This window comes from Nyctereutes procyonoides, unplaced genomic scaffold (assembly GCF_905146905.1).
Source record: "Nyctereutes procyonoides isolate TBG_1078 unplaced genomic scaffold, NYPRO_anot_genome, whole genome shotgun sequence".
Taxonomy (NCBI): domain Eukaryota; kingdom Metazoa; phylum Chordata; class Mammalia; order Carnivora; family Canidae; genus Nyctereutes; species Nyctereutes procyonoides.
The window spans coordinates 7,268,520-7,290,975 of record NW_026575139.1 but is presented as its reverse complement, the minus strand read 5'-3'; the positions used below and the strand labels follow the sequence as shown (position 1 = coordinate 7,290,975).

Below are 22,456 nucleotides of genomic sequence, written 5' to 3'. Positions count from 1 at the left end.
TTGCAAGTGACAGAAAGGCAAGCTCAAAATGGCATAGAAATAAAGAAAACTTACGGATTTACATTGAAGTCCAGTGGGTAGGGCTGGCTTCAGGCAAGTCTTGATATAGTGGCTCAAATGTCACCAAGACCTGGGGTCCCTGTCTCTGCTCTGCCCTCCACGTTGGCATCATCCTTAGGTTCCACCTGATGTGCTTATCCTTTACTAACATCCACAGTTGGGAGGCAGACTGGACTGATGGGCTTAAGTCTCACCTAAACCACCAGGCTAAAAAGGGAGACTGCTCAAAGGAAATCTGGAATTACTATTTCCAAGAGAGAAGGGACCATATACTGAGCAAGAAATAACATATCCACCAGACAAATACCTTTCTATTAGCACTTCTGTGATTCTTTCCTTCCTTCCCATCTTCTCACTCTTTCTTCATCTGGGCAGCTAGAAATTATCTTGATTTAAGAAATGAGTTAGGGATCTAGTTTATTATTTATTTTCCAGATTACTGAGCAGTTTTTTTTTAAACACCATTTACATCTTTTCTCCACTGTTTGAAATGCCATCTTTACCATAATGTGAACACACACATCGATATCTGGTTCTAATGCACTCTGGGATGAATCAGGTTCTCCCCTTTCTATCTGTTTACCCTAACCCCTAAATGTTCTGTTATTCTGTAGAATAAGCGGCTAGAGGAAGTAAAAAGAGAAGAAAGAGAATTACTAGAGGCCCAGTCTATTCCCCTGAGAAACTATTTGATGACCCACGTTATGCCAACACTGATGCAGGGTTTGAACGAGTGTTGTAAGGTCAGACCGGATGATCCTGTTGATTTTCTGGTAAGAGATAATTTTTTAAAAAATATCAATTTGAAGGGCACCTGGGTGGCTCAGTGGTTGAATGTCTGCCTTCGTCTCAGGGTGTGACACCAGGCTCCCGGGATCGAGTCCTACATCAGGCTCCTTGCAGGGAGCCTGCTTCTCCCTCTGCTTGTGTCTCTGCCTCTCTCATGAATAAGTAAATAAAATCTTTATTTTTATTTTTTTTAAATTTTTATTTTATTTATGATAGTCAGAGAGAGAGAGAGAGAGAGAGAGAGAGAGAGAGAGGCAGAGACACAGGCAGAGGGAGAAGCAGGCTCCATGCACCGGGAGCCCGACGTGGGACTCGATCCCGGGTCTCCAGGATCGTGCCCTGGGCCAAAGGCAGGCGCCAAACCGCTGCGCCACCCAGGGATCCCTAAAATCTTTAAAAAAAAATCAATTTGAAACGATGCCTGAATCTAAACAAAAAGCTAGTTGAGATATAGAAAATGTGTGTCTGGTTATTTGGGAAATAGCCTCTAAAACCTTTACAGTCTATAGTAAGATTTTATTACTCATTTAAAAGTAAAAAATTATGTACTTTTGTTTTTAAATTGTAAACATTGGTAGTAGTGTTTTCTAAATTGATTGGTCCTTTTTTTTTCTTTCGATTATAGGCAGAGTATCTCTTCAAGAACAATCCTGAAATGCAGTGAAACTTTAAAGATCGTGTGTGATATACCTTTACAGAGTTAAAGATGAGATTAACACTGTAATTTGAAATTTTGCTTGAAAAAAATGCTTTTCCAGTTTTTGGAAAATTCTTTGTTTTCGCCACAAGTAAATGCTTTATTATTAATTTTGCAAATATTTTATTAAGTAGAATCATTATAAAAAGCTGTATGGCAACAAGTGACTTTGTTACAGAACTTTATTTGAAAAGTAAATTGATAAAAGTATGCATAGCTCATGGGACAAATACTGATTTAATATTCTTAGTCAAAGTGTTCTATACACTTGGATTTACAGTAATTTATAGCATGAAGAAAGTCAGACTATATATTATTTGAACACATAGGCTAATGACTTTACACAATTTGTGATGGCCCCAATGCCAATGGGGTCAGGAATAAATGAAAATGGTTTATGCTTTGTTGACTCACACTTAATCAAATGTCATTTGTTTCTGCTAGGTTAATTTTTTGAGTTCAGAGTCAGTATCAAAACAATGAGTCAGAGAGAGAATTGTAAACCTCTTGGTAGAAGAGTTCCAATAAGAGAATGAATCCTAATATTTGTGATAATTAAAAGTTGCTGAATATTTTCAATAAACTACAATACAGGCATAAGCCATTAATCCCTATGGTCTTTTTCAGCTTGAAAAAAATCCCATAATTTCCAGAATTACACTGAATGAGAAATATATTAAAATATATTTCATCTCTTTAAATAATGTCATCTGAATATAACAGAACTTTTTTTTTATTATGGTAATATATATATAACATAAAACTTACCTTGGTGACCATTTTAAAAGTGTATAAGTCAGTGGTGCAAATACATTCGCTGTTTGTTCAATGAAAGGGGGTTTATGCAAAATGACCTCTGAAGGCTGAGAAAGCAGGAAGACTGAAGAAAAAGGCTGACAAGTCCAGCTTAACAAGTAATGGTTTATTAAGAAGACTTACAGACAGAAGTGTATCCCAGGGTTGCCCCAAGACCAGTAGATCTCCCAAACCCCACCTCCCTTAAGACCTGCTTTACTAGTCGTAGGGGCCAGGAGTCCATCCAGTGGAAGAATGGTTAAGAATAAGTGTGTGCTGGGACGCCCAGGTGGCTCAGTCAGTTGAGCATCTAACTCTTGATTTCAGCTCAGGTCATCACCTCAGGGTTGTGAGATAAAGCTCTGCACTGGGCGTGGAGCCTGCTTGAGATTCTCTCTCCCTCTCTTTCTCTCTGCCCCCTTCCTCCCTTAAAACAACAACACCAAAAAGAATAGGTGTGTGTCATAGTCTTATTTCTAGGACAGATCACTTAAAGGCCTGGTTAAACAAAAGGAAAGAATGTGTGTGTGTGTGTGGGGGGGCTGTGCTCAAGAAAGCTTAGGTCACACAGCTGTCATCAATGGCACATTCGCCCAAGATGGCACTAGTCTGCTTCACACAGTCTTGGACACTCATCATCACTACCTAGTTTTAGAACCTTTCCATCACCCAAATGGAAATCCTTACCCTGTACTATGCCTTCAACACAGATCCTGGCAACCACTAATCTGCTTCCAGTCTCTGTGGGTTGGTTTGTTCTGGATATTATATAAATATAATCACAATACATGGCCTTTTGTGTCTCCTTTCACTGGCATATTTTCAAGGCTCATGCCATAGCATGTATCAGGGCTTCATTCCTTTGTGTGGCTGAATAATATTCTACTGTACAGATGTACCACATGCTGTTTAACCATTCGTTCATTGCTGGACAATTTGGGTCATTTTCACCTTTTAGATATTGTGAATAATGCTGCTATGAACATTTGTGTACAAGCTCTTGTTTGAACACCTGGTGTCAATTTTGGGGGGTGGATACCTAGGCGTGGAATTGCTATCACCCAGTAAGTCTATGTTTAACTTGCTGAGGAATCAACAAACTTTCTCTGCGTCATTTTCCACTCCCATCAGCAATGCATGAGGATTCCAATTTCTCCGCATCCTCACTAACACTTGTTTATTGTGTGCGTGTGTGTGTGTGTGCCAGTGATGCTAAATGGGTCTGATGTGAGTCGCAGTGTAACTAAGCACATGCTTGCTGGCCATTTGTGTATCTTCTTTGGAGAAATGTATATTCCTGTCCTTTGCTCACTTTGTATTTGGGTTGTTTTTTTGCTATCGAACTGAAGAGTTCTCTATATTTTCTGGATATGAACCCTTATCAGATACATGATTTGCAAATATTTTCCCCTATTCTGTGGCTTGTCTTTTCACTCTCCTGATGGGTGCCCTTGAATGCAAAAAAAAGCTCTTAATTTTGATGATGTTGGATTTACCTATTTTTTCTTTTGCTCCACTGCACTATTTTGGACCTTTATACTTTAATCGAAAACACTAATGGAGACAACACCTCCTCAGGTTTGAAGTCATTGGCCTTTATAATAGTTACCTTTCATGCCTTCATGATGGTTACATTTCATGACCTTGCTTCTTAGTTTACCAAGAAAACCTAGTGATCAAAAGAGCTGTTCTATCCTCCTACTGCAAACTAGCTCTGTTTCCTTCCTGTGCTCCCACCTGAGACCAGCCCCTGACTTCTGTCCTGGATGACATCCCGTCTCACATCATCAGATGCTGCTCCTAGAATTGTCTCTCCTTTCTCATAGTCTGCTCTCTTCCTCTCTTCTCAATTATCACCCTTTCCTTCCAACTTAATGTACTAGCTTCTAAACTTCAAAACGAAACAGGACAAAAATGATTAAAATGCAAAAATCTTCCTAGACCTCTGTATCCTCCTCCAGCCATGTTCCTCTTTAGAGGATCAAGGTTACCAGTGACCTCCAAATCCAACTGTCAAATCTTGGCCTTTGACAAGTTGACTTCTCTGAGCATTTACTTGACCTCTCTTCTTACTTGACCTCTCTGAGCATTTTATCATTTCCTCCTTACAACCTTCTCTTCCCTCCACCTGAATGTCTAAAGCATAGCCAATCTAATTTTTTTTAAAGATTTATTTTTATTTATTTATGATAGACACATAGAGAGAGAGAGGCAGAGACACAGGCAGAGGGGAAGCAGGTTCCATTCCGGGAGCCTGATGTGGGACTTGATCCGGGACTCCAGGATGGCGCCCTGGGCCAAAGGCAGGTGCGAAACCGCTGAGCCACCCAAGGATCCCCGCCAATCTAATTTCTAATCACTTACCCCTTCCCTCCACTGCTGCTCCCCAGGTCCCCACCTCAGGGATTGGCAATTTCATCCTTCCAGTTGCTCAGGCCTCCCACTTGGCGTCACCTTTTTCTTTTTTTTTTAATCCATACTCAGTTCACTAGCGCAGTGTACTGGCTTAATTTTGCAACCTAACTCCAGTCAGCCTGCTTCTCACCCCTCTAGCGCTACTGTCCTGGCCAAGTCTCCCACCTGGATTGCTGCTGTCACCTGTTACTAGGTTACTCTTCCTGTGACAGCTCTCAACATATCAGCACGGGGATCTTTTTCAAACATGTCAGATCCCCTCCAAGGCCTCGCCATCTCATGTAGGGTGGGAGGCAAAGTCCTGACCTAGCCTACGAGGCCCGATAGTCTGGCCCCTCATGGCTTCACTGCCCCTTCACTTCACTCTTCATTGCCAAGTGCAGGCTGCTTTGGGGCCTTTGCCTGGAGTCCTCAGCCCACATATAACCCTGTGGCTCACTCTTACTTCATCCTTGGCTTGGATCAAATATCATGCCCCAGAGGGGCCTCCTCATACGATCCTCTCAATGATATCTCACTCTGTTCCTTTTCTCTGCTAACACTGATATCATTTTATAAACCTATTAGCTCTTTCTTCCACTAAAATGTAAGCTCCACAGAGGTGGGGATTTTGTATTTTTCTGTATCTCGAGAGATGAAAAAGGTACATAGCATGTAGTGAGTGAAAGCTATTTAGCTGAAATTTTGTTTTTATTTATTTTTTATATAACTAATTCAAATATCCAGTCTTTTGATGAAGTCCATTATACACATTTCCATAGGCTGGGATGGGATACTTGAGTTAACTCTGAGGGTCACTAAGAGGCTTCATGAAGTGGCACTGATTTTGGCAAATTCATGCTAGAGTCTAGCCTCAGCCATGTCTTAGGTTAGGTAGGACCCCGAGATGCTGATTTGTCTTAATTAATCTCCTAGGAAACCAGGAGAGAAGACAGGGTACCGACTGAACTTACAATGAGACACTTACAATGAGACATGTAACTGTTGAGTGGGTGGATACTTGCACCCGTTTCACCAGTACTTTCTTTTCCTAGAAGCAGGGTAAGTAGCCAGATGATCCCGAGTGCTTGGCGAATGCAAAACCAGGACAAGGCAGTGGCTTCTACTAGCTTGATCCACCACCCCCACCATACCTGTCCTGTGTGTTCGGGTTCTCCTGACAAGGTGCACTCACCTGGCCTTTGGATGAGCAGTGAGTTTTTATCTCCATGACTCCTCTTGACACATTGTCTCTTCGGATATATTAATATATTCATTCTTCCAGGTCTTAGGTTAGGAGGCGTTGTCTTTAAGGTGACTTTTCATTTTTCTGGTTTGATTCATAAAGTGTCACTTTACAGTTAAGGTCTCTGAAGGCAATTTTCCTCCTAAAATCTGAGCAATCCAGCTTGTCACTGCTAAGCATCCTCTTGATAGAACTATAATTTGGATGAATGTATTATATATCCCGTAGTTTTACTATACTTATATTTGTATTATACTATATATAACATAGTTTGTTATATTATTTAAAAGACTGGTATCATTTCCAAAAAAAGATGTGTAAAGCCTCTACATTGAAAATTCTAACACACTGCTGATAATGGTTAAAAATGAAAGAAATGGAGGGATAAACTATATTATTGGCTTGTAAAACTCAATATTGTTAATACTTCAATTCCTCCCCCAAATAACGATCTGTAGAGTCAATGCAATCCTAAGCAAAACCCCAGTGTGTTTCTTTTCTCTCTCTTTTCTTTTTTTGCTGGGAAGTGATCATCTGATTCAGAAATGTATATGGTAATACAACAGAACTTAGGATAATCTTAGGGAACAACAAAAACCTGAAGGACTTCACTGTCCAGATAGCAAGACTTATTATAAAGCTACAGTAGTTAAGATCAATGGAAAAATAAGGAGTCTAGAAACAGATCTACACATTAACAAATCACCTGATTTACAACAAAGACACCTTTAAGTTTTTTTTGACAATCCAATTTAGAAATAGGAACAAAGGACGTCTGGGCGGCTAAGTGGTTGAGCGTCTCCCTTTGGCTCAGGGCATGATCCCCAGGTTTTGGGATCTAGTCCCGCATCAGGCTTCTCTCAGGGAGCCCGTTTCTCCCTCTGCCTATGTCTCTGCCTCTCTATGTCTCTCATGAATAAATAAATAAAATCTTTAAAAAAAAAAAAAAGGAATAAGACTTGAGAAACCACTTCATAAAGAGGGATATCCAGGGATCCCTGGGTGGCGCAGCGGTTTAGCGCCTGCCTTTGGCCTAGGGCACGATCCTGGAGACCCGGGGTCGAATCCCACGTCGGGCTCCCGGTGCATGGAGCCTGCTTCTCCCTCTGCCTGTGTCTCTGCCTCTCTCTCTCTCTCTCTCTCTGTGACTATCATAAATAAATAAAAATTTAAAAAATATATTTAAAAAAAAAAAAAGAGGGATATCCAAATGAACAATTAGCATATTAACAGGCATTCAAAGGCATTAAGCAGGAGAGAAATGCAAATGAAAACTGTAGGGGGATTTGGGCACAATGCTGCCAGATGGCTTAAATGGACTGTTTACATCAAGTGTTGGGGAGGATGTAGAGCAACTAGAACACACGTATGTTGCTGGTGGGACTACAGATTGGCCCTATCCCTGTGATAACCTTTGGAAGTATTACTAAAGCTAAGTATGGGTATACACATGATCCAGCAATTCCACTCTTGGGTATATACCCAAGAAGGATGAGTGCTTATGTCTACAAAAAGGCATGTACAAGAATATTCAAGTAATATTACTCATAAAAGCCCCAAACTGGAAAAAAACCCTAACGTCCCTTAATAGGAGAAAGATATACTGTGATATTTATAACAGGAGAAAGATAGTGTGACAGTAGAGAATAGTACACAGCAATGAAAAAGAATCAATCGTCACTCTCACAACAATGTCTCACAGACGTACTGCTGAGTGAAAGAAGTTACATACAAGGGTGAATAGCATATGATGCCATGTATATGAAGTTGAGAAACAGATATAATTAGTCCATAGTGATAGAGGTAAAAATAGGGGTTACATGGCAATGGTGGTGGTGGTAATGAGTAACGAGAGTACATGAGAGTGTACACAGGATAAAATTCATACAGCTCAATAGGCAGTGTTATGAGGCACAAGCACAAAGGACTTAATACTTGTACACATTACTATATAACTACACTTTAATAATTTTTAAAAAAAGAATTAGTAGTCTACCTTAAAAGAATGAAATATACCATGTGTCCTAAACTAAAAACAAGACAAAACAATTCCTTAAAATGTGGACCTGTTCATACCCATACAGTTCCTTAGATCCACTGCAGGAAAGAAAAATACCATTTGAATTCCCACTTAAAAACATTAGTCTTTTTTTTTTTAATTTTTATTTATTTATGATAGTCACAGAGAGAGAGAGAGAGGCAGAGACACAGGCAGAGGGAGAAGCAGGCTCCATGCACCGGGAGCCCGATGTGGGATTCGATCCCGGGTCTCCAGGATCGCGCCCTGGGCCAAAGGCAGGCGCCAAACCGCTGCGCCACCCAGGGATCCCAAAACATTAGTCTTTTGTTAAAAAAATTGAAATTAATCAATACCATTCAAATTCATTGCATAGAGTGTTTTTGTGTATGACACTGTATTAGGTGTTATTTACAAAGTCAGTTTAGTTGAGAAGGCAGGCAGATTCTAAGATGGCCCTCCATGATCCCTGCCTGCTGATGGAATTCATGCCTTTCTGGACTCGAGTGTGGTGGAACCTATGATTTCCTTCTATGCCATCGAATTCAGCAAATCTTAGGTTACATAAGACTATGAAATCATGCTAGCAGAATCTTTTGCTTTTTGAGCTAATGTGTTTTGATGAAGCAAGCTGCGCTGTTGGAGACCCACATGGCTAAGAACTGAGAGGGCCCTTAGCAAGCAGCCAGCAAGACACTGACATCCTGACACCGACATCCTCAATCCAACAGCTCCAAAGGCTGGAACTGTGCCAACAAATGTGTGTGGAAGTCAGTCCTTCCACAGTTGAGCCGTCAGATGAGACTCCCCAGCCTGCCACAAAAGCAGCCTTGTTCAAGACCCTGAATCAGAGGACACAGCTAAGTCATAGCCAAATTCCTGACTCCCAGAAAATGTTCAGTAATAGATGTGTTTTTCTGTTTTTTGAAATGTTTTAAATAGTTTAAAATTTGTGGCAAATTGTTACGAGCACTAAACTAGTATCACTGAATAGGCATCATTACTTTCTAGGAGTTAGGACGCTGAGGTGATCATTGTTATGAACTTTTGAATGTCCCCAAATTCATATGTTGAAGTACTACCCCCGTCCCCCCATTGCAGCCATGAGACTGTATTTGGAGATGGGGCCTCTAAGGAAGTAAGGTTAAATGGAGCCATAAGGGTGGGGCCATGATCCAGTAGGATATTCTTAAAAGAGACTCCAGAGAGCTTATTCTCCCTCTCTCTTCCTCTCCCTCCCATCACCTCTCCCTGGGTCCCTCTCCCCACCATGTGAGCACAGTGAGAAAGCTGTCACCTATGAGTCAGGAAGAGTGTCCTTACCAGAAACTGGCCATGCTGGCACCTTAACCTTGGACTTCCCAGCCTCCAGAACTGTGGGAGATAAATTTCTATTGTTTAAACTACTAATTCTGTGGTATTTTTCTTATGGCAGCTCATGCTAAGATAATTACCAACTGTTTTTGTTTGTTCTAGCCAGATTAATCACAGAATTGAAAAGAACTAAATGGAAAAAAATAGAAAATAATTGAATGGAAATACCGGGCAAATCTAAGTTGTTTTTAAAGAATCAGAAACAACTTAATTCTTAAGTACCAATATGTGCCAGGCACGGTTCTGTGCTTTGGGCTTAGAATAATTTGAACAATACAGTCGGTTCATTTCTTCATAGAGCTTAGATTTTAGTGAGGATGACAGAATAAATTTTAAAAAAATAGTGAGCAAGTTCTGGTTATGTGATAAGGATTTTTTTTTTAATTTTTTATTTATTTATGATAGTCACAGAGAGAGAGAGAGAGAGAGGCAGAGACACAGGCAGAGGGAGAAGCAGGCTCCATGCACCGGAGCCCGACGTGGGATTCGATCCCGGGTCTCCAGGATCGCGCCCTGGGCCAAAGGCAGGCGCCAAACTGCTGCGCCACCCAGGGATCCCTGTGATAAGGATTTTAATGCAAGTAAACAGTTTAGATACAGTAGTCTGGGATGGCATCTGGGAGGCACTGACATCTGAGCTTCGAGAGGCTGAGAACAAGCCAGCCACGGGAAGGGCTAGGACAGAAGTGCAACGGGGGTGAAGCATGGAGGCTCTGAGGCAGCAAGGAGCTGAACATGGTTAAGGAAAAGAATAAAGGCCAGTAGGGTTGAAGCACAGTGAGGAAGGGGCAGAGTTTGAGAGGAGGTTAGAGGGAAAATCAAGAGCCAAATCACGCAAGACTTTGTAAGCCAGTCAAGTTTGGCTTTATTCTAAGAGCAATGGGAAGTCATTAAACTGCATTTTATGGGAGCGTGATAAAATCTGAGTTACGTTTTCAAAGTCCAGCTGCTGTATGGGGGGATGAGTGGAAGGAAAGCACAAGCAGAAGCAGGGGAAGAACACCGAGGCTACCCCACGCTAGACAACACAGTGGCTGAGACGAGGGTGGTGGCAGAGGAGATGAGATGGAGAAGGGGGTGACTTCTGATGGATTTTGGAGGTGCAATTGACAGGAGTTGGCGATGGGTTGGCTACAGGTATCGAGAGATAGTTAGGAATCATAGGAAGGAATCGAGGAGACGGACTTGCCCTTTTGGCTTCAGTCTGGAATACTTTTTTGCCATTGACCTAAAGGCAGAGACTAGAGGAGGCACAGGTTCGGGCTAGTTCTTATCAATGTGCTATTGCTGTTCTTCCTTTCATGCAAATGGCAGGAGACACATTCTTCATAAATGAACATCTAAGGGGAATTTAAAAAGGTACAGTACTCATTAGATGAAAATGTTACTATTTTTACTCGAGTAACTCATAGATCTAGTTAACCTTGGTTAAAAAAATTTTCCCCAAATTTTTATTTATATTCTAGTTAGTTAGCATACAGTGTAACATTAGCTTCAGGAACAGAATTCAGTGATTCATCACTTACATATAATACCCAGCACTCAACACAAATGCCCTCCCCTTAATGCCCATCACTCATTTAGTGCATCCCCCCCCCCACCTCCCCTCCAGCAACCCTCTGTTCTCTAGAGTTAAGTCTTTAATGCTGGTTAAAAAATTTTTAAACAGATGCATCATTAGTTGCCAAACAAATCACTGTAGTTTATTATTGGGATAAAAATCTCCATATTAACGTAGTATCTCTAATTAGCACCTCCTAAATGACACTGGAACACAATCTTGCTAATTCCAATATATGAAGAGGTTCTGTTCCCAGAAACATTAGTGTGCATTTCTTAAATTTGAATGCACTGTGGACCTATGAAAGCCAGCTTAGGAATTCTCTCCCCACTATTTAGGACACTGCTCCATAGAAAGTGAAATCTGAATGACACTTAAGATACTGGTAGAAAAATGTCTTCCTCCATCTTCACAGCCAGTAGAACACAGGCACTGTGGTAAGGAGGCGAGGGCAGCAGGGCTGGGGCAGCAGCTGGAGGGATGGGGCCGGGCTCTGAGGACGAGCAACGCAAAGCTAACAATAAGGGTCCTGTCTTAACCAGCTCTCGGGGTCACTGGCTTTATCTCCTGCTCCACCTTCCTCGGCTCAAGCTATATACTTAAGTGGATTCTAAACTCTGGGGATATGTGACCACCTGGCCTGTTACTCACTCGTGAAGTTTGGGTTGGATTACGTTGTAGTTACAGGTGTACAGAAGCCCCCACACCTCTTAAATAAGATTTCATTTATTTATTTGAGATAGAGAGAGAGCACATGCACCATGAAGGGGGGGCGGGGAGGAGGCGGACTGAGAGGGAGCAGCGACCCCGGGCTCCATCCCAGGACATGAGTGGAAGACAGATGAGAAATGGACTGAGGGCCACCCAGGCACCCCAAGAAGTTCCTATTCTTTTTTTTTTTTTTTTTAAGATTTTATTTATTTATTCATGAGACACACAGAGAGGCAGAGACAGGCAGAGGGAGAAGCAGGCTCCCTGTGGGGAGCGTGACCTGTGACTCCATCCCTGGACTCTGGGATCATGCCCAACCTGAAGCTGGTGCTAAACCACTGAGCTACTGGGGGTGCCCACAAGTTCCTATTCTTAAATTTGTGACATACATCATCAGTGCCTCTGTGCATGGGCAAATTTTAAGACCGCAGCCTTAATCTTATTTTATTGATTCCTCTTGAAGCTCAGATTTTCAGACTTTTAAGGACAGGTCTGCTCCTGGGCCCACAACCCACACCATCTTGATGACAAGAGGGTGAGGGAACCATGGAAGAGTGGAGCGTCTAGGGCCAGTCGTCTCCCCATCAGCGCTGTTTGAGGAATGAGGGCCACGTACATAATTCAAAATTTTCTAGGGGCTACATTTTAAAAGGAAACAGATGAAGAAAACGTTACCTTTGAGGACTTCCTTTATATATCAGAAAAATACGATTTCAGCGTGGAACGAACAGAGAATGCGCATTAGGGATCTCATCATTTTGTTCCTACCGAGGTCTCTGAAATCTGTCATTTTGGCACCTAGCGGTACATCGTAAAGTGCACCAGCCTCTTCTCAAGCGCCCAAAAGTGGCCTGTGACAAAGGGCTATGGTGTTAGGACAGACGCAGGTTTGGGTCCCGGGCGGCCTTCCCTGGGCCTTTAGTCCCGGACCGCTGGTCCTCCTAGGTGTTCCGTGAACACGCGGTAGCATTTCCTGAGCTCGGACAAGTTTCGACAAGCCCGAATCTACTTACTTGCACAATTTAGAGCTTTCTCCATCCCACCCCGTGATGAACCTTCTGCCTGACACTCTAGAACGTGTTCCAGTTCGTGGAGTGGGGGGGGGGGGGAGGGGGGATGGATGAGGGAAGGAGAAGGGAGAGGGAAGAGGGGAGAGGGGGAAGGGGGAGAGGGGGAGGGATGGGGAGGGAGGGGAGGGGAACGGAGGAGGGGTGAGGGGAGGAGGGGTGAGGGGAGGAGGGGGAGGGGAATGAGGGGGAGGGAGAGGAGGGGAAGGGGGAGGGGGAGGGAGGGGGAGGAGGAGGGGGGAAGAGGCAGGATGGGGAGGGGAGGGATGGAGGAAGGGGGAGGTGGGGGAGGGATGGGAGGAGGAGGGTGAGAGAAAGGAGGGGGAGGGGAAGGAGGAGGGGGAGGGAGGGGAAGAGGCAGGATGGGGAGGAGAGGGATGGAGGAAGGGGGAGGTGGGAGAGGAGGGGGAGGGATGGGAGGAGGAGGAGGGTGAGAGGAAGGAGGGGGAGGGGGAGGGGGAGGGAGGGGGAGGAGGAGGGAGGAGGGTCCGGGCCGGCCTCAGACACCCTTCCTCCGGGTCTCGCCCCGGGTGCGGGGTACTCGCCTGGCGCCCCGCCCCCCGCCCCCGCCCGCCACCCCCCGGCCCTCCGCCCCCCCTCCCCCCGCCCCCAGGGAGCCCAAGCCTCGCGACAGCCCCGCGGTGCGCGCGGTGTCTGCGCCCCACTTACCGGAAGGCTGCGGCGCCCCGGCTGCCGGGGAGGCCAGCTCGCGTCGCGCCCCGCGGCCGTCACGGCGCAGCCCGCCCGTCGCCGCGCCCGAAAGCCGCCCGGGGGACCGCAGTCGCCGCGACCCCGGGGGCAGGGCTTCCGGTCACCTCGCCCGTCAGCCGACCCCTCGGAGCGCCGCCGCGGACGCCGTTCGACGGGAAGCGCGGCCGCCGCGAGCTCGGGCGGCGGGAACGGCGGCGCATTGTGAGGTGCCACGTCGCGCCCATCGGCGACAGGAGCGTCCCCGCTCGACGGCCGGCCGGCCGCCCGGAGCCTCCCGCGCCGCTCGCACCCGACAGCCGACAGCCGACGCCCGCCACCCGCCGCGGAAGCGCGACGGCTCTGGGGCGGAAACGGCCGCGCCGCCGGCCGCCTCTCGAACTACGGTCCCCGTGAGGCTGCGCGGCGCCGGGCGGCCTTTGCGCAGGCGCGCGCACGGCGTGCGTGGCGGCGTCAGCGGTTCTAGAACGTTGCTGTGGTAGCGCTCGGGCGCCATGTTAGGACGAAGGGGAAGGAGGAGAAGCGCTTAAAGCGGCGGGAGCGGTGCGGGAGTGGGGTTGGACCCAGGGCCGAGGCAGGCCCCCCCCCTCCCTCCCGCCTCAGTGGATCATGCCCAGGGCGGCAGCGGCGGCGGTTGCGGGGGGGAAGTGACTGGGCGGTGCCGGCGCAGGAGACGATGCCGTTGTAAGTGATGTGTATTCTGTTTGCTCTGGCACGCCGCGGGGCCTCGGGGGCGTCGGGGGAGGGGGAGGGGAGGGAGGGAGGGGTGGGGAGGGGAGGGAGGGGAGGGAGGGGAGGGGGTGGCGCGAGAGCCGGGCCGCGGCCCCGCGGGGGACGCCGGCGGGGACCGGGCTCTTCCTGCTTCCTGGCCCGCTCGCCGCCGCGCTTCCCCCGCCGCTTCCTGGCGGCGCGGCCGTCGGGCCGGGGGCCTCCCCCTTCCGGAAGGGCCGGGGCAACCCGAGCCCCGGGCGCCTCTTCCCCGCCCCGTCCGGGGACGGAAACAAGAAACAAAAAAAGAAAGAAAAGGAGGAAAAAACAATGCCCGGCGGCGGCGGCGGCGGCGGCGGCGGCGGGGACTGCAGGCCCAGCCGGCCGCGGGGTCCGCGCGCGGGGTCCGGGCTCGCTCTCGGCTTGTCTGCCTGGTCGGCCTCCGCCGCGTCCCTCGCTTCCTCTCGTTCCCTCTCGTTCCCGGGAAGCCCCGGGCGTGCTCCCGAGGCCACGCACCTCCGCGCCCGGGGCCGCGCGGGCTCCAGCTAACACCCCGGCTTAGAGCCAGGAGCCTCGCGGTTTGCACCGCCGCCGCCTCCCCGCGGTCCTCCTCCCCGGGTCCTCCTCCTCCTCCTCCCCCCGGTCCTCCTCGGTCTCCCTCCCCCCCCCGGTCCTCCCCATCCCCCCCCGGTCCTCTTCATCCCCCCCCCCCGGGTCCTCTCCATCCTCCCCCCCCCGTCCTCTCCATCTTCCCCCCATCTGGTCCTCCCCATCCTCCCCCCCCCCCGTCCTCTACATCATCCCCCCACCTGGTCCTCCCCATCCTAGCCCCCCTGTCCTCTCCATCCCCCCCCGGCCCTCTCCCCCCCCATCCTCCCCGGTTCCTCTTCCCCGGGTCCTCCGCGTCCTCTCCATCCTCCCCACCGCCCCCCCCCACCCTCCGGTCCGGTCCGGCCCCGCCGAGGCTTCCCCTCGCCCGCAGAGGGGCACCTGCCGCGGTGTCCGTCCGCCGCGCGTCGCGTCGGGTGTGTGCTCCCTGTTCTGCGCTGGGAGGATCGTCGAACGCCTTTTGCCGCCTCCCTCCCATCTCCACGGGTACTTTTAATTTCTCTGATTTGTAGGCTTAATTTAAAAGCTGGTCCGTCCTTTTTTCCTTCTGCTCTCACGAGGTCTGCGTTTTATACTTTTTTTTTTTTTTCCCCTTGCAGCGTTTTAGAAAAGTTTTTCTCTTTCTGTGTTTCGAAGAGGGAGATGTAATCTGAGAACTCCTTGTAAGGGATCGAAGGTAGATTATACAGCTTGTCTTGTCTTCTCTTTTCCTTTTTTTCCCCCTCCCTGCGTATATCCAGCCGTGTAGAGGCCTCAGTAGTGAGACTGCATTTCTTCCATTTTTGAAGATGCGAGTGAGAGTGCTCCTTCCTTTTGAGACGAGGGGCCGAATTTTCTTCTTTGTAGTCCCAAAGTAGTCCCAAAACTATGTAATCGACACTCGAAGTTTTACCTAAATGCAAAGTAAAGGTTTTATGACGTCTAGACACCTAATATAGCAGCACCTCAGGTTTACCTGTTTTATTTTTTTTTTTATCGGAGTTCCATTTGCTAACATATGGCATAACACCCAGTGCTCATCCGGTCACCCACTCACCCCCACCCCCCCGCCCACCTCCCCTTCCACCGCCCCCAGTTTGTTTCCCAGAGTTAGGAGTCTTTATGTTCTGTCTCCCTTTCTGATATTTCCCACACATTTCTTCTCCTTTCCCCTTTATTTCCTTTCGCTATTTATTATATTCCCCAAATGAATGAGACCATATAATGTTTGTCCTTCTCCGATTGGAGGGTATTATGCTGAGTGAAATAAGTCAGTCGGCTTACCTGTTTTTTGAGTAGAGACCATTTGTTTTTCGCAAGTATCGCTGATTATAGTTTTACAGTTTTACTTGTATGACTGCGTACCTGTGTGTGTGTGTGTGTGTGTGTGTGTGTGTGTGTCTTTACAGGTGATAACAAGCTTTTTGATACCTGTTTCTCTTTACACAGTATTTAAAAAAAAAAAGGATTTCATGCTCCTCAACCACTCCTGTCATTTTCGAGAGACCTATCAACATATTTCTGTAAATGAGAATTTGTTTTAATTATGCAGACCTAAAATCTTAGAATCTGCAATCCTTGTTAATTGATTCATTCATGCTTTTATGACTGGTGGAGACAGACACTAGGAGTACTGATTTTTATGGCATTTTTCAGTTCAGAGCAATTAAATGTTTTTAGTGATGCCATGTGACTTCTTGTGTTAGCTCACATTTTATTGCTCTGCTTGAAAAACAACTTTGTGATGATCATCTCAGTATTACAAATTGATCAGTGATAGGAAATGTTCACCTTAAGAGGTTTTAATTAGAAATAACGTGATTGTATCTTTTTCTCTACAAAATAAAAATACTTTTATGCCTACTGTTTCCCATCTTTCTTTGAGGAAGGGAGGTGTACATTTTCCTTAAAGACCTCAGAGCATAAATTTTTTTGGAAGTTCAAATGTATAAAATGGAAGAGTTCAGACAGCAGATTCACACATGGATTATTGGCTTTCCAGTGTGTTTCTTGAAATGTGAACAATATGCCCACTTTTTTCATTAGCTATCTCTCTCATTTTTAACCCTAATATTCTTAGATAAACTTCAAAAAAGCCAGACTGCCTAGTTAAATAGGCCTTTTTCCTCATTGATTGGCTTTCTTTGTTTTTCGTGTTCTGGTGTCACATTGTCTTTCATTTTGTTTCTTTGAAGTTTTGAATTGTGTTTTCTAGGCTTACCATTGTTTTGATTTTCACTTGCATTTTAGTTTGCTCGTCCTGTTAAATCTAGGTGGGAGGGACTGTGGCGTAGACCATAGTTGAGCTGTCAAGATGGTTAAATAAAAATAGATTATTGAAGTTTAGTAGGTCGTTACAACCTTGTGAACAAGTGTTCATGTTTTGTGTAAAAGTCATATGTAATAGCATATATAATTTTGAAAGACTGGTATGATTTAGGAGCCATAGTGATGAAGCTTCCAAAATTTTTGGTAGTCTTTAAGATCCATTAATACGGGGTTTTTCTTGTTGGTACTGTTGACATTCACAGTCAGATAATTCTTTGAAGGGGGCTGTTTTGTATATTGTAAGGTAAATTTAACAGCAGGAGCCCCGGCCCCCATCTCTCCAGTAGTGATAACCAAAAAAAAAAAAAACGTCTCCACATGTTGGCAGATGAACCCTGGCAAGATTGTCCTTGTTGAAAATCACTGCATTGATAGAGTATAATGCCTTTCTGGGAACTGTGTTCTGATTTCTGCCCTACCTTGTACTGGGTAGAGCCATTATTCGAATCAGTTCAGTTCTGGCTATCACAAGTGTAATAAAAAGATTTGGAGGAGAGTAATCATTGTCAGTGACCTATCATCCCTACCACATTCATAGAATGTTGTTGAAGTTATTGGAAGAGATATTTAGCAAGACTTGGGGAACAGAGGAGACAATAGCTTTACTCCCAAATACTTGGGGCTGTCAGAAAAAATTAGTTTCATGAAGTCATAACAGGTACAACTGAGACCTTCTGGTGGGTGGTAATGGGTACCAGTGATTCTCAGTGTGATCTGTGGAGGTGTCTGAGGTCCTTTTAGGGAGTACATGAAATTCAAACTGTTCATAATAGTGCTAAAATGTTACCTCTTTTTTTATTGACATTTTCATCAATGATGTGAAAATAGTAGTGGAATAATGCTGTTCTTGTCTCAGGGAAAATTGAGGCAGAGGCACCATATTGGACTAATAGTCACTCACTGTATTTCTTCATCACACATTTTAAAAAGTTTTCGTTGAAATAGTAAGACATGCTAATTTTAGTAAATTCTGGCTCTGTCTTAAATAAGCCATGTTAAAATGGGAAGTACACATAAAGCTGTATGCTAAAAAGTAGAATGGTTGTTTTGAGAAAAGCACCTGATTGATTTGTGAGCTAATGTAGTGTTTCTCTCTTGGAGCTCTTTTATCTGGGGAAAAAAAAATGAGCTGTGGGTCTTGACACTTGGACCATTTACTTGAAAGTGAAGTGAGCCTGTCTCTTTAAGGAAAACAGCTGACAACATTGGTGGCCAAATGATAAATCTGAACTTCAAGATAAATACTAGAATTTTGGAAAGCTTGTCTCTGTCACTGTGAGACTGACAGCTTCCTGGTAGTTAAAAATGTTTCTGGTTAGGTTGATAGTGATATTAATGATACATGTTTTTAAAAATACGTATTTTCTAATATGTCAACATTTGGAAAATAATCCTAATTTTGATGTAGTAAAATCATACATTGGTAAAAGGCACATTTATTTATTTTTTTCACGGCTGGTTCTTATTTTATTGGACTGGATTTCAGTGCTTCTGTGATGTAAACCAAAGGACTAAATGTTTAGTCAAGGGGATAAAGCCACCCACAAATTTGGGCAAACTTGAGGTAATTGGAATCAGGGAAAAGTCTAAGGGGAAGGCCTTGTTTCCTAACAGTTCTAAAAGATTTAATGATCAGTTTTATGGAAAAATTCGAAGTGTCCAGATGTCCTTTAGGCAGGAGAAACAGGCAGGACCGGAGGATGTAGGCAGTAGGGGCAGACAGTCTGCAGCACGGACGGCTGGGCTGGAGAAGCCGCTTTCCTGTCGGTCCGTGGGACGAGGATGCTTTCCTCAGACAAGAAAAGGCACATTTAAAGTGCAGTGTAGACCTATGGATTTTTTTTTAGAATTTTATTTTTGAGTAATTTGTACACCCAACGTGGGGCTCGAACCCACAGCCCTGAGATTAAGAGTTACAGGCTCTACCTGCAAAGTACCCCTACATCGGTTGATTTTAGTGCACTTATGTAAGGGATTTATTGATGTGATTTCAGCTTTGGTACTGCAATTAACCTTTAATCAGTTACTACTTGTGGAGTTTTGGGGTAGTATCAAAAGAATATCCACAACTATTTGAAAAGGCTATTGAAATAGTGTGACACCAGGTTTTCTTCATATGTGTCTACCAAAACAACTTGTCAAAAGGATTGAATGCAGAAGCAGACAGGAATACAGCTGTCTTTGATTAAGCCATAATTAAGGAGATTAGCAATAATGTAAGACAGTGAGATTAGTGTCACTAAATTTTTTGTTTTGGAGAAAAGTTCTTAAAAATTATTTATGTTAACATGTAACAGATTTCTTGGTACTTAACTACATAAACACTTAAAAATTGGTCTCCATTATACAGTGCAGTAAATGTTGGCAGACATAATCCACATAAGCAAAAGATCCTTGGGGCCCTCAATAAGTCTTAAGAGTTGTAAAAGGAGTCTGTGACCAAAACGTTTGAGAACTTGAGAATTGCTGCCGTAAGTGCTGCCCCAAGCTGCTATTTCCAGTGGTGGTGTCATTGTAGCATTTCTGGGTGGTTTTTGGACAGTTGGGAGGGATGGACACACATGTGGTTTAAATTTTTTTGTTGTTGTAGATGCAGAACTGGATAACCTTTAGGGACGGTAACTGATTTTGGGTTTCAGATTTTAGGATTTAGAGATTGCGTAATGAATTACTTGGTGCCAAATAAATGTTGGCTGTGGTTTTGGAATGTAGTGTTTTACCTTAAATCTGTTGTCAGTTCATGTGTTTTGATGGAGAAGTTAGAAGATAAGGTATTGGAATTGAATACATTTATGAGCCTATTCAGTTCCTATTCCCTAGTCACCCCCATCCCCTACCCTCACCCCTCCCAGTTGAAAGCATTCTGGCCGGAATGAAGCCATTTGGATTCCTATTTTTTCATATTTTGGTGGGGTGGGAGGCATCTTTTTTTTTCTTCTGTATGTTCATTGCTCTGATTATTCAGCAGCTTTTAAATAATTGCATATTCACAGTTTATGATTCACAAAACAGCATTGGAGGAGGTATTAGTTCCCTTTAAAGTTGGTTAAATGGAGTCTTGAAGTAGTCACATGTCCAGCGTCTTAAGGGTGCTTTTAGTTGTAGATAGGGGTTTACTTAATTCCACTGTGGGTTCTATGTTCTGTTCTCATTTCAGTACTATACGATCTCCTGTGGACTTTGTTGGGAACTGTGTTTGATCAGCTCAGTTGGAATCCGTTTAAAAGTCTTAGGTAGAATTTTCAAGATCACATTTCTTGTGTGTAGGATATTTGAATCTCAAGATTTTTTTTTTTTTTTTTTTTTTTTTTTTACTGGTGACATGTATTATATACATGAAGGGTATGTAAAGTATAAAACACTACTGAACCTAAGATCTTAGAATGTATTTTTAGTTTTATTTATTTAAAGCCACGTACAGGTTTACTACTCTACATACTCCCATTTTGTGACCACGGCGTTCTGTGGATTGTGTTATTTTTTAATCTTTGGGTTGTAGGTCTGCAGAATTAGGATTTAGAGATTCACATTTGTGGAAATTTAAGGATTTGGGAAGGAAAAAAAGTAGGGATTTTGTTAGATATCTTATTTTCTATCTCTTCTGTCACAGAATTGTCTTTCAAATTTGTATTCCTTCTGTGTTTTGTCCAGAAACCAGCTTCTTGAATTTTATGATGGCTTTTATAGTTTTTGGGTTGTTTCAGAAAGGGTTCCTGTCATTTTGGTCATCAAAAACATCTTGCATTTCGTGGAGTTAGTGTGTTTTGATACTATAACAACATATTTTTGACTATTAATACTTTTCTAATATATCTTTATAATTTTTCAGGTTCTCTATTTAGATTTTCTTCTAAAAGAAAGAAAATCTTTTCAAGTTGTACTTGGCAAACTGATGCTTAAGTACTGTAGTCTGGCTGGTTGTTGTTTTTTTTTTCATTTTTTTTTTTAATTATTTATTTATGATAGTCACACAGAGAGAGAGAGAGAGGCAGAGACACAGGCAGAGGGAGAAGCAGGCTCCATGCACCGGGAGCCCGACGTGGGATTCGATCCCGGGTCTCCAGGATCGCGCCCTGGGCCAAAGGCAGGCGCCAAACTGCTGCGCCACCCAGGGATCCCTGGTTGTTGTTTTACTTCTCCCAGCCCCTTGGGGAGAGTGGGCAAGGGGGCAGTTGGAAATGGCCTTAGGGAAGGAAGAATAACTTAGCCATTATTATAACTGAGAAATAAGTACTCTTTCTCTGCATAATCAGCCTTGCATTTCCAAAGTTTCGCCCTGAGATTCATTAGACTTTAGTCCCATCGAGCATAAATTATTACTGGGCCCTCTGCCCCTGCCTATTAAATACTGGCTGAATATATATTTTTTTTAAGATTTATTTATTTATTTATTCAGAGAGAGAGAGAGAGAGAGAGAGAGGCAGAGACACAGGCAGAGGGAGAAGCAGGCTCCATACACCGGGAGCCCGACATGGGACTCGATCCCTCCCGGGTCTCCAGGATCACACCCTGGGCTGCAGGCGGCGCTAAACCGCTGCGCCACCGGGGCTGCCCCTGGAATACGTTTTTTAAGAATATAGTGAGGTCGTAAATATGTTTGGTACCACTTACACAGAATACATGGAGGGTGAATTTGTGATTCTTTGTATAATTTCTTGGTGATCAAATACATTGTCTTGGTTATTGGTTTGACTAAGCTACTAGTAAAATTAAAAAGTTCTATGTTAAACTTCTTGTAAAAGAGATTGTATTATTTGAGTTAAGAATTATTATTGACTGCACATTTAGGTACTTTAGAAAAAGATCTTTTATTCCTCTTCTATCCAGTGTCCTTTCTTTCCTGCTTAATCCCAATGGGCACATTATGTTTAGGGTTAAAGCCTCTTTACAGCAAATTATATTGCGGTGAATTGTTACATTAAATAGTTTTTTGATTTGTCTGATTGCTTCCAACGAAGACTGTCCAGCAAGTGATGCTTCAATTTTAACTTGACTAAAACTGGGAAGAAATGATAAGTGTTTTCTGTTGGCTAGTAGCTATTAATTTTAAGGCAGTTGACTTTGTTGATACCCTAGGGGACAACATATTCCACATGTCCAATATGAGGAGGCAGGGATTCATCAATAGTTGGGATGCACAGTCATTAAACATTAACTATTTGGGAAAACGCCATTGGTGATTTGTTGTTCTTTCCTTTCCTGTGTTAATAATCATCTGTCTGGATGATGCTCTCCCACCCCCATCAAAGCCATTTGGAGTGCACACCTCCTTAAGGATATTCTTTGGGATAGCCTTGATTCTTTGTTTCTGTAGTATTTATTACACTAACTTGTTTTAAGGATCTGAATCCTAGACCAAATCTAAGATTGTCACTGAGAGCAGAGACTGTCTTTTTATTCCTGAGTTTAGTGT

At 44.4% G+C, this 22,456-nt stretch overlaps 2 protein-coding genes across 9 annotated transcripts in view; both read left to right on the top strand.

The window, feature by feature from the left end:
* Positions 1-2,124, top strand: part of AK7 (adenylate kinase 7) — a 77,091-nt gene extending 74,967 nt beyond the window's left edge. For 4 of the 5 annotated variants that reach the window (XM_055304202.1, XM_055304203.1, XM_055304201.1 and 1 more), the window contains 2 exons: positions 675-833; positions 1,475-2,124. In XM_055304202.1, coding sequence (XP_055160177.1) covers positions 675-833; positions 1,475-1,513 — 198 coding nt within the window. In that variant the 3' untranslated portion in view covers positions 1,514-2,124. Of the gene's footprint in view, positions 1-674; positions 928-1,474 lie in introns of those variants that run through there. The other variant, XM_055304200.1, reaches the window with a different exon arrangement.
* Positions 2,125-13,864: 11,740 nt separating this feature from the next.
* The window catches only part of PAPOLA (poly(A) polymerase alpha), a 57,907-nt gene continuing 49,315 nt past the window's right edge, over positions 13,865-22,456 (top strand). The window contains exon 1 of one of the 4 annotated variants that reach the window (XM_055304389.1): positions 13,865-14,103. In XM_055304389.1, coding sequence (XP_055160364.1) covers positions 14,096-14,103 — 8 coding nt within the window. In that variant the 5' untranslated portion in view covers positions 13,865-14,095. The remainder of the gene's footprint in view (positions 14,104-22,456) is intronic. The other 3 variants (XM_055304387.1, XM_055304388.1, XM_055304386.1) reach the window with 3 other exon arrangements.